The 11,576-nt window shown below is 39.8% G+C and overlaps 1 protein-coding gene across 20 annotated transcripts in view; it reads right to left on the bottom strand.

The window, feature by feature from the left end:
* Positions 1-1,588: 1,588 nt before the first annotated feature.
* The window catches only part of ERC2 (ELKS/RAB6-interacting/CAST family member 2), a 993,908-nt gene continuing 983,920 nt past the window's right edge, over positions 1,589-11,576 (bottom strand). For 16 of the 20 annotated variants that reach the window (XM_074284429.1, XM_074284434.1, XM_074284432.1 and 13 more), the window contains one exon: positions 1,589-4,768. In XM_074284429.1, coding sequence (XP_074140530.1) covers positions 4,649-4,768 — 120 coding nt within the window. In that variant the 3' untranslated portion in view covers positions 1,589-4,648. The remainder of the gene's footprint in view (positions 4,769-11,576) is intronic. The other 4 variants (XM_074284438.1, XM_074284443.1, XM_074284448.1 and 1 more) reach the window with 2 other exon arrangements.

The following is an 11,576-nucleotide window of genomic DNA, read 5'->3' as shown; positions in this document are numbered from 1 at the left end:
AAATTGAAACACAAGGTTTTGCACGAGTTAATGTCGAAAAATTATCCATGCATATGTTTTGAAAATAAAAAGCTTTAACAAAAAATTGGGCTTGTGCTTTGATATAAAAAACTACTAGATTAGTAAAGTCCTAGGGCAGTGGTCCTCAAACTTTTTAAATAGGGGGCCAGTTCACTGTCCCTCAGACTGTGGGAGGGCTGGACTGTGTAGTAAAAACAAAAACTCACACTCTGTCTCCACCCCTCAACTCATTTGCCATAACCCGGTGGGTCCTCAGCGGGCCGCATCTGGCCTGTGGGCTGTTGTTTGAGAACCCCTGTCCTAGTGGATGAGGCCCTGAACTTGAAGTCAGAAAAACTTTAGTTCAAATCTGGCCTCAGACATATATTAACTGTATGACCCTGGGCAAGTCATTTAACCATTATTTGCCTCAGTTTCCTCATTTGTAAAATGAGAGTAATAATAGTACCTATGGCCCAGGATTGTTGGAAGAATCAAATGAGGTGATCATTGTAAAATGCTTTATACCTCACCACAGTGCTTGGCCCAGAGGAAGTACTGTATAAATGTTAGCTGAATACTTCCTGCCCAGTCATTGAACCTCATGTCATATTGTGTGCTAAATCAATGAAAAATTACAATAGAGTATGCCCAAGCTAAGAGGGGCTTCTTGAAAATATTCAACAACGCCAAAGAGAGTATTTGTGACTCTGTGCCTTCAGAGGGCAGGGGGATGAAAGTCCTGTTAGTTCCATATGATCTCTCCATAATGAAACAGGAATTGTGGTTAGATTGCTGATAAGCATTCCCTCAGGTTTTTTTGCTTATAAAAATTGAATAATCTACCAATTAGGAAAGGACAGTAAATTGGACCAATCTTTCCAAGAAACAGGATGTGAGTCCTTATAAGCTGTGCTTCCCCAATATTCAAAGTGATCAGTGCAAATTTCCATAGCCACAATTTAAGACAAAATGAAGTGCCTCAGTGAAGGTAAAGTGTAGCATCATGTCCACTACAAGACCAGCTTTGCACTGGGGGAAGGGGGGACTCTCATATACCAGGAGGAAAAATTTGTAGAAAAAGATGTAGTATTTCAGGCTAACAGATTATGTTTTCCAACAACTGGGGTAGGATGCAAACTCATTTACCATTTTTTTTTTTTTTAATTCCTGCTGTGCACCCGGCTGCTTCAGGAAGTCCTATGAGGTAAGAAATTCCTGCTTCACAAAAGTTCCCTTTCTAAAAAAAAAAAAAAAAAAAAAAGGAACATAATGGGAAAGGCGACCAGCTTAGCAGGCAACACACAAAAGAGCTGCCTGTGCTGGGAATTTCATGCCTCATGGCTTTGGGTCAGCAAAGTACCTAAAAACCCAATGTTGTTTCATTATGGTTATCAACTGCTGAATCAGAAGTGAAGTTGAGCCCTTTCCCAATTCCCAAACTGGTTTCATCAGAAAAGGAGTTCCTTGCAAACATCCCAAGAGCCCTTCTAATGAGAAGGCAAGTCGAACATCCGCGGAAACCGTTTTGGGAAACGCCACGGTAGCCGAAGCCCGACATCTCTCCGCATGGCAATGAATCACTCGCTTCCGAAAGAAATAAAGTTTATTTCATGGATAGAAACAAGGTGATCGGTACAGCACTTCTCATACACGGGGTCACAATGCTATGGATTCTACACACCTTGTACGGTTACGGTTCTACAGGACGTTAAGTTACAATGACTTGTCTAATACATGCCCATGGGTAATTTCAGAGAATTCCTTAATTGGTTCATATCAAGGTCCTTAGCCACATGTCAGTGTCACAATCCACATGCCACTCACTTGAGGAAATTGTCACAAGAAGCACTATCAAATGAGGGTCTCGAGGAAATATAGAGATACCGACCCGTTGCGGCAGCACGTCACGGTCAAACACCACTCTACACAAAAACATCGCAGATATAGTGGATGTCAACATGTTGGCGGTCTTGTCATAAACACTGGTTAAAAAGGTAATTGGAACCCACTTTCGAACAAAAGTCAATGTGCGTTTAACGTGCATACTGGAATACACAAAATTCTATAAATACAAAATCAAGACTGTTTGTGGAAATTAAAGAGGCTATGAGTTGCAGGCCTGACTCTGCATGAAAAGTATCATGATTTTACATAAGTGGTAGCCAAAACACATTTGTCGATTTTGAACTTCATTAAAACTCCGGGGAGGGAAACCAACTCAAGGTTGCTCAAATCCAAGATTTTCCCAACATCACAGTGTTTTGTTTGTTTGTTTCTTTGTTTGCTATTAAAACCCAGAGTCTATTTGTAGTATATGAAAACAATCCCCCCCTCCCCAAACATTATAGAATGTTACATGGAATGGGAAAAAATACAATGCTAGACAAAAATGGGACCTTTTAAGGGGACAGACCCCAATTAAGTTGTTTGTTTTTTATCAATAATACTCTTACCAACAGAAACAGGGCCAAAATACCCTTCCCAAACAATAAATAAGTGTGACAAAATTGGCACATACATAGAAATAGCTAACTCTACAGATTTGTTCTGAGGACCCTATTTTCCCCTAGTTTATTTCCTATTTCAAGTATTCAGTTGCAAAGTGAAGGTAGAAACCTGATTGTAAGAGACACCCGCTGCGGTCCTTGGAGAGGACGGCCCAGCGGGTATCGGAGACACATTTGTGGTCTGCATTTACAGATGTACTTGATACCTTGCCAGAGAACTGGGCATTTTTTTTTTGTCTTCAGCAAAGATCGAGAATCCCTTGGATAGTTAAAGGACAAACGTTTTAAACATGAATGTCATTGGATTACTTGGTTGATTCATAAGCCTTATACGGTTCATGATCCTTCCAGAGACAACTACCCAGCTTGGAACAAGAAGCTCACATCCCAGGAGGGGCTTCTTCCCCATCGACAAGTATGGGATGGCTAAAATGGCTCTCCCGCCCCTCTGTTCCTTGACAAAGAGGCTTCTGCCTTTTCAATACCTCAATAACTCAAAGGATTTCAAGTGTTTTAATTGCCCCCAACAACCGTACAGAAAGACCATTGACTAAATTCAGGGTGAGACTTCAGGCATATCAATTTTCAATCTGTTTCCATGGGAACAATTAAAAAAACTATAATTATTAAGGCCACTCATGCTTAAATCCGATGTTTGTCCTTTAAAAAATTCTGCTATGCATGTTCTACTCATATCTATGTGGAAAAAATGTCTTTTCTTGAAACGAAAAATAGGATGGATCAATCGTACAGCTGAACTTTTGCACATGTTCACCAGATTCTTTCATGAGCTTTATGAAGTTGTAACAACCATTTTTTTTCTCCCTCCCTCCAGTGTGAGTTTAACTCTCCCTGGTACCACATCACTATGGAAAGACCAGAAAATTTAGCCTTTTCTCCTGGCATGTGCTTTAAATAATGACTGCACTTCACAGACGATTTTTGTAGAGCTATATACAGAGACACAGCTTTAAAGAATGTTGTTCCTCCTCCTTGGGGTGTTTTCTTCTTGAATATTTAAGATGCACCAGAATCCATGTTGGAGATTACATTTTTCCATCAAAACTAAAAAAATAATAATAACAAAAACAGTCCTTCCATTGCAGAAGGTCACATGTGCACACTGTTTTCGTGTAATTTGTAGCTTGAAATATTCGGGAGTCCCAGCTTTTATGTTAAAACATCAATACATAACTGGATGAGAAAAATCTGAGGTTCCATCTTGGTTCATCTGTACAGAAGTCGCCAGATTTGTGCGAACACATATGTGGATCCCCATGCTTTTGTCATGCCTTGATACATGAACAGTGTAAACAAAATCAGGTAGGATGGGTTTTCAGATGCCCCATTCACTGTCAGAGACACAGTACCACCATGTTTTCATCAGGCGAGTTCTTGTCAATGAGCTCTAATCACATGATTTTTCCAAAAATTAATTTCATTTCCAACCTGGCCCAGAGCTAACTAGTAGTTGATGACAATGTCAACATAGGATTATTTGAAAAATAGATTAAAGAAAGAGAGGGGGATAAAGGCTCGTGTATTGTTTTGTTTTGGTTTGGCTTTTGGCATTCAGGTTTTTTTGTTCAACAGGTCACATAGCTGGAAAAATGATTAGTGCTCTCAATAACAGCTCACTTGGGTGCTCTCTCTCTCTCTCTCTCTCTCTCTCTCTCTCTCTCTCTCTCTCTCTCCTTATCTCTCTTTTTCTTTCTTCCTTCCTTTCTATCTTTTTTTCTTTTTATTTGATAACCTAATGCATTTGAAATGGCACTGTTGACCAAATTGGCATAGTCATTGGAGATGAAGGTAAGTGAGTAGACCTAAACAGATGTTACAAAATTAAACTTTGGTAGTATTAAAATTTATCAAATGGCATTGAAATAATTCAAACTGAATATCATTAAGATATGAGAATTAGGAGAGGTGGTCACATTGTTAATCCCCAAGCTCCAAAATAAAACCGAAAAAATCACTCATTTAATATGAAAAATGAAGGCGCTGTCCTTTCTGTCCACTCTACTCTTCTGCTCTTGAATGGAATGGACTCTGCAAGAGACAAGACCAGAAAAGGCAGAACATATCCAGTCCTTAGGTCTTGCAAGGGACGGCAAAAAGGAAACGTTCATCTTCCATTGCTATGATCCCCTCCTTGGTGGCCATCGTCGGAGAGGGGTGTGGGATCCACTGCAATAGATTATCAGAGCATTTTTGTGGGACAGTGTCTTCTTTCTCCATCCAGCTGCTCTGTCAGATAACTGCAACGAGAAAACATGGCACTTAGTAGGAGAATTAATATCAGTCATCTCAACAAATGCAGTGATTTGCTGTATGACAGACTTATGTGTGAGAAGTAAAAAGTGTGTTTTTTGCATATTGGGAAGAGAATGAGTAGGGGGCGATCAATTAGAGCCCATTGGACATTAACTGACACTGGAAAAATTGATCAGGAAACTGTCCAAATTTAGTAGTAGACTGATGACATTCTTCATAAAGCAGACATTACAAACATTAACCTGACAAAAGAATGGTTTACAGGAAATCAGCCCTGAATAGAGAATCAGAAAGACTGAGTTTGATGTTGAGCTTTGCTACTCACTTAATCAATCAACCAACAAACCAACAAGTATTTCTCAAAAGTCTAAAATGTTTCAGGCACTGTAAGAAATACCGGAGGTGCCAATGCCAAAGTAAAACAGTTCTTGTCCTCAAGGAGCTTACATTCTCTATGTTAGTCATTAATCCTCTCTGGATTTGTTTCCTCGTGTGCAAAGTGAGAGGTTGTCCAGAATACTTTTAAGATCCTTTGCGGCACTATATCTATCCAATTAGGAAACTGACTATGTGAGCATTTAGTCATCCAACATTTACTAAATACTTTATTAAGTGCTGACTAAATATCAGGCACTGTGTTAGGTGCTGGGAATCCACAAAAGGGAGATGGTCTGTGCTTTCAAGAAGCTCACATCCTAATAGAAAAGACAAAAAGCAAATGACTAGGTACATACTATATACCCAGAGAGTGGTTATCTGATAAGGGAAGAGATTACCAAGAGCTGGGAACTGACTGACTAATTGACCAGGGATTCCCATACAGTTTATTTGGCACATTTGATGTAACATCTAGATGAAAGAAATGGAAAGCTTCAAATCTCTAAGTGTTTGTGGTAATGTACTCTAAGCACTCTGCTTTCTGCTTTATTGCTTCATTATGGAGATATTTGGAGACATGTTGACCTGTCACCTTTTAGGCTAGAAGGAAATGACAGATTCCGACTTTAGAATGAGGATTTACTCTTGTAATTGTAAAGATTAGCAATTTACAAGAGCATCTCCAAAAGCACTGATGGGACTCATTTCTGTCTATGTCCCCAGAATCGACTATGGTACCTTGCACATAACAGGAGTTTTATCAATGTTTATTAATTGTTTGGTTGATCGATTAAACTCCCCAAGAGCTTATGGGGGTCCATGGGACTCTTCAGTGCCTGGGGAGGGGGAAAGGTATGCAGGGAAGAAGGACAGCCATGAAAACAGCCTCTTTCTGCCATCTGAGCTTGGTGATGTCAAAAGCATGTTCAGCACATTCTAATCACTGCTGACTAAGGAAAGTCCAATGGCTTTGGATGTCAGGGCAGTTGTTTGGAACCATCATTAAACAGTCAATATGAAATATGCATTTGGATGAACTCTGCTAATTCCGACTCTTAGGGAATGGGTGGAGCCTCTTAGGTTAAGAACCCTTGAATTTGGGGTGAGCTGGGAAAGGCAATGACTTCTGCAGAGCAAGAGATGAGGGAGTATTGAAAGCAGATCATGTTACTAATTCTGACCCATAAAATCTTGGCAAACTTTTGTTTGAAATGAAAATTTGAAGTCAGAGCATGCATTCGATGTTGTGACTTCCGCATAGTTCTCATTCTTCTGTGCCTGAAAAGGACCTTAATCATCTTTTCAAAGGACTGACTGAAGCACTGAAGGAATAGAGACTCTCTATGATTTTCTTATTATACAGAATTCTCCGCTTAGGAAACGCCTACCAATATCAGCAAACACTTTCTTTGTAACACCTACTGAGATATTGAAAAGCTGAAGCGATCAAAAATGCTACAGACATTTAAAAAATAGGGAAATAGGTGGGGGAGATGAAAGGAAATGTGTGTTGGGAGGAGGAAAGAATCATCCTACAGGATTTCGATTATCTTTTCTTAAGTTTTTCCAAGATAAAATACCAAGAAGGAGGCCTTTATTCTGTTGCAAAATACATAACCAATCACACACACACACAGAAAGACAGGAGAGAGAGAGAGAGAGAGAGAGAGAGAGAGAGAGAGAGAGAGAGAGAGAGAGAGAGATCTCAAATAAAGCAGAGCTGATGATAAGATGACATCAAGCCAAAATGCAAGCAAAGGCTGTTTCACTGAATAATCCTCCCTCCTTCCTTCATCCCAAGGATCACATTGACCCGAACAAAGGCCAGCCCAGTCTTGCACTTAGGGTCTAAGATCAAGGATTTAGAGTTGGAAAGGACTTGAGAAGTTGCCTAAGCCAAGACCCTCATTTTGTAATGGAAGAAACTGAGAGACCAAAGTTCTTGTCCAAAGTCACATATCTAGAAAGTGACCAGAACAAGATTTGAACCCATGTTGTTCTAATTCCACTTTTGATACCATCTCACTGTTTGTCCTAATTCAATCTGTGCGACCTTTGACGTAATACTAGATGAAAACTTAGATACCATGAAGGGAGCTATCAATCATCCAACAGTTATCAAGGACCTACTATGTGCCAGCAACTGCACTGGGCGCCGGAGACACCTACACGCAATAAAATAATCTCTTATCTCAAGGGCTTTGCATTCTAATGGGGAAGATAAGTCCAAAAAGAATTCTAAATAGAATTAATACAAATATCACACACGTTATATGAATATGCAAAATCACTCTTATATTCACCCAAGCTCTCAGCTTTGGAGTAATCTTTGATGTGTTTATTTTCTTCACTCCACGTTGCCAATTGGCTCTTAGATCTTATAGCATTTTCTTTTTATCTACCTTCGGGACCATCTTTTTCCACATCTGGCCAACATCCAATCCAGATTCTCATACGTTCTCACTTGCCCAACTGAAATGGCCTCTCATTGGTGTCCCAGACTAATTTTCCCTTTTCCAATTCATTTTCCATACAGTTGCCGGAATGACTTTCTCAAAACACATGTCTGTCCCTATAGGGCTCAGTGGCTTCCCATTATTTTCAAGATGAAAAACAGAGGGCATTTCAAGTCCTGAAGGACTGGATCTCAAACCATTTTTCCAGCTTTATTTTTTGTTATTCTTCTTTATGCTCCCTAAAATGGAGCTATCCTTTTGACTCTTCTTCAAATACAGTATCACATCTCCCATCTCCTTGGTTTTGTGCTAGCTGTCCCCTATTGCCTGGAAAGCTGTCCTTCCTCACCTCCACCTGTAAGAATCCATTGCTTACTTTAGGGCTACATTGAGGGAGCCTATGGTGCCCCACTATCTGTTAGTGCCTTATATATTTCCTATAAATTCTTTATATCCTTATATGTGCCCATCACCTCCTCTGCTTAGGCTATAAACTACTCAGGGTCAGGATCTGGAATAAAAGAAGCTGGAAAAAATTCTTGTGAATTAATTAATCTAATTCAAATCCATTATTTGAAACAGGTAAATAAGGTTAAAAAAATAAGGCTTCAGGGGGCAGCTAGGTGGCTCAGTGGATAGAGTGCCAGCCTTGAATTCAGGAGGCCCAGAGTTCAAATCTGCTCTCAGATACTCAACCCTTCCTACCTGTGTGACCCTGGGCAAGTCACTTAGTCCCAGCCTCAAAAAAAAAAAAATAACTGGCCTGAAAAAAATAAGGCTTCAGAGAGAATTAATTCCATTCAATCAGTATCTATTCAATTCCTTGTGGGCAATAAGTTCTGAGATGACCACTGGGGATACAACAGATAAAATATGGATGGCAGATGCCCTCAACGACTTTATCCTACTGGATGGATACGTCTAAAAATGGTGACATGCTCAGGAGCCTCTGTGACTTCTGAGTGAGTAGATTCCCCTTTCTGGAACTCAGTTACCCATCTGTTAAATCAGGGAGTTGAGCTGGACATTGAGTAGCCCCTTCCAGATCTCTCTTTCTATCTGATTCTGTGACTTGACTTGGAAGTCTAGTCTGCCATTTAAAACCCACATGATTGAGGCCATGTTATTAAACTTTCTACACCTTGATTTCCTCATCCAAGAAATGAGGTGATTGAGAAGAGACTTTCAAAGTCTCTTCCATCTTTACATCTAAATTAATCCCATTTTGGCCATTTTTACCTTTGTGACATTTGTGATTTTTTTTAAATGACAGGGTTAATTATTTAAGCTCTCAAAGTCTCACTTTCTTCCTCTGTAAAATAAAGGAGCTGGACAAATCACCATGGTACTGGCTTTTAATTCTAGCTGGTAATCTCATGATGAAACAGGATACGCCCGTTATTTCTCGGAGGGGGCCAATATAGTTTTTATGTGAGTTTCGTTGTCTAGTCTGGCCAGGTGGGGAACATTTTATTCCTTTTCAAAATTTTTGTTTTTTAAAATACGTCCATTTGAAGGAATTACTGGAAGCAACCACGTGACATGTTCCCAAGTTGAGGATGATATAAAAAATGTGGCGTAGTACAAATATCCCTTCTGATCATTTTCTTTAGAATAAAGACACCTGCCCAATCCTTGCTATCTTCTCCAGCCCCTCCATGCTGGTTACAAAGCGATTTGTAGAAACAGACTGGGAGAAAGGACCCTTTGGTAAACACAAAGGGGGTAGACGGGAAACTGTTTAATAACAGTAGTAAAAAGTGGGCTATTTTTGACATCTGGGTTAATGTCCATTATGTCCCATATGCTTTCCAAATGTGTGTAGCCTGCCCCCAGATACAAAAACAGATACCCATTCACAGAGGCAGTGGCGGCCAGCCCCCCGCCTAACTGATTGCACATGGTGCCTATATGAACACAGGCTGGCCACTGATAGGGCAATTAACAAAGGCCTGCCACAGGATGGACTGGTTATTCTGAGGAAATGGGGATCCGGCAAAGCTCTTCCATGAGGAGACTCCAGGTTGAGGAAAACCCAATAGGGCCATTCCTGTTCCTAAAAAAATCTATAACCCTACATCTGTGTTATTACTTAGCATCTTTTTAATGCGACCTGAATGGATTTCCAGTCTCCTCATGAAGATTTATTTATTATTGTTCTGATCAAAGTAGCAACAAATTACATTAAATCATTTAATTTTCTTGTGAGGACCCGCCACCTTGCAGCCATAATTCAAAAATATGAGCGGAGAGCAATGATTTTCCATTGAGAGAGGCCTCCTCCCATTGGATGGCACTTGAGAATAGAAATGTGACTCTATAGAGCTCGGTGGGGTTTGGAGATCTTGGGGGGTTGCTGATTCTGCTTCCATAACTGAAGTAGTTTGATGATTACCCTCCCTTGGAGGCTAATGGGGGTGAATAGAATGAGAAGTCTCATGATTTTGTGGGTGAGGAAACTGAGCCCCAGAGAGACAGTGATTTTCCCAGAGACATTTAACTAGTTATTGTCAGGGAGAGGTTGTATAGCCAAGAAGTTCTGGTATTGCATCTAGAAAGCCAAGTTGCCTCAATTCACCAGAAAGTGCAGCATAACAGGAGAGATGCTAAGTAATGTTTGCACATGTAGCCAAGGTGTTTTATCATTGAGGCTCATCACACTGCTATCGTGTTTCTCCTCAAATCCAAATAAATGCACCAAGCCCACATGGAGCAGTCTATGAGCTGCCATTTTGGACTGGATCACTCTGACTCCCTTCCAGGATATTCTAGAGATAAACATCTACCATGTGGGCAAAATAAACAATCATAGACTTGACCAGGAGCTAGTTTCCACTCAACATGGACCTCCTAAGTCTAGCACCCGTTGCTGCTTTCAGCAGTTGGCATTAGGTAGCATGGAAGGGTCTTTTTTCTTTGGTTTCCTTAAGACAAGATATCCATTAGATTTTAACCCAGATTTTGATGCATTAGTTGTATTGTTGGGTGTTAGTGTGAGTGTTTCTTTAAAATATAGATGGAATAGAGATGTATTTAATTGAAATTTCCCCAAATAATCTTCTTTAATCTTTTTTAAAATCTCTTTGGGATACAGTCTTAGTAGAGACAATGATAGATCAAAGGATACACATTTTGATGGTCCTTTGGGTATAGTTCCAAATTGCTCTTCACAATGGTTGGATCAGTTCACAACTCCACCAACAATATATTAATGTCCCAATTTTCCCAAATCCCTTCCACCATTTATCCTTATCCTTTCCGGCCATTTTAGCTAGTCTGAGAATTGTGAAGTGGTACATCAAAACTGTTTTAATAACTTTCTTTAATCAAAGAGATAGTGTAGAGACATTTCATCTATTGTAACCCCTTTTCCTCAGTCACTGCCAAATGATACTGACTTTTTTTTTCAATATGAATGAATGTACACACATATCTATGCACACACACACACACATATACACACACACACACACACATATATATATATATATATATACATATATATATATATATATATATATATGTAAAGAGAGACAGAGACACATGACTTCATTAAGATGGGGAATTCCCTCCATCTTTGTGGATCTATAACTTGAATTGCCTGGGTCAGTCAGTCAGTCAATAAACATGCATCTTAGCTTTGTTCTAGATACTGTGTTAAGCATTGGGGACACAAAGAAAGGCAAATAATAGTCATTGCACTCAAAGGGCTTACAATCCAATAGGTCAGAGAACAGGCAAACAAACTGTACAAGTGAGCCATGAGTCAGATAAGCTGGATGAAGGGAGATGAGGTGATGTACCCACAGTCAAAGTCAACCCTTCAAGTACTCTATGAATAGGAGCTAATGTAGAGAGCATCATTCTACAGAAGAAAGAACAAGAGATACAGGGTCAGAGATTGTTATTCAGTCATTTTTCAGTCACTCTGACTCTCCATAATGCTATTTGGGCTTTT

The sequence above is a fragment of the Sminthopsis crassicaudata genome, chromosome 1 (genome assembly GCF_048593235.1).
Source record: "Sminthopsis crassicaudata isolate SCR6 chromosome 1, ASM4859323v1, whole genome shotgun sequence".
Classification (NCBI taxonomy): Eukaryota; Metazoa; Chordata; class Mammalia; order Dasyuromorphia; family Dasyuridae; genus Sminthopsis; species Sminthopsis crassicaudata.
The sequence above is the reverse complement of the archived record's forward strand: the minus strand, read 5'-3'. Positions and strand labels throughout refer to the sequence as shown.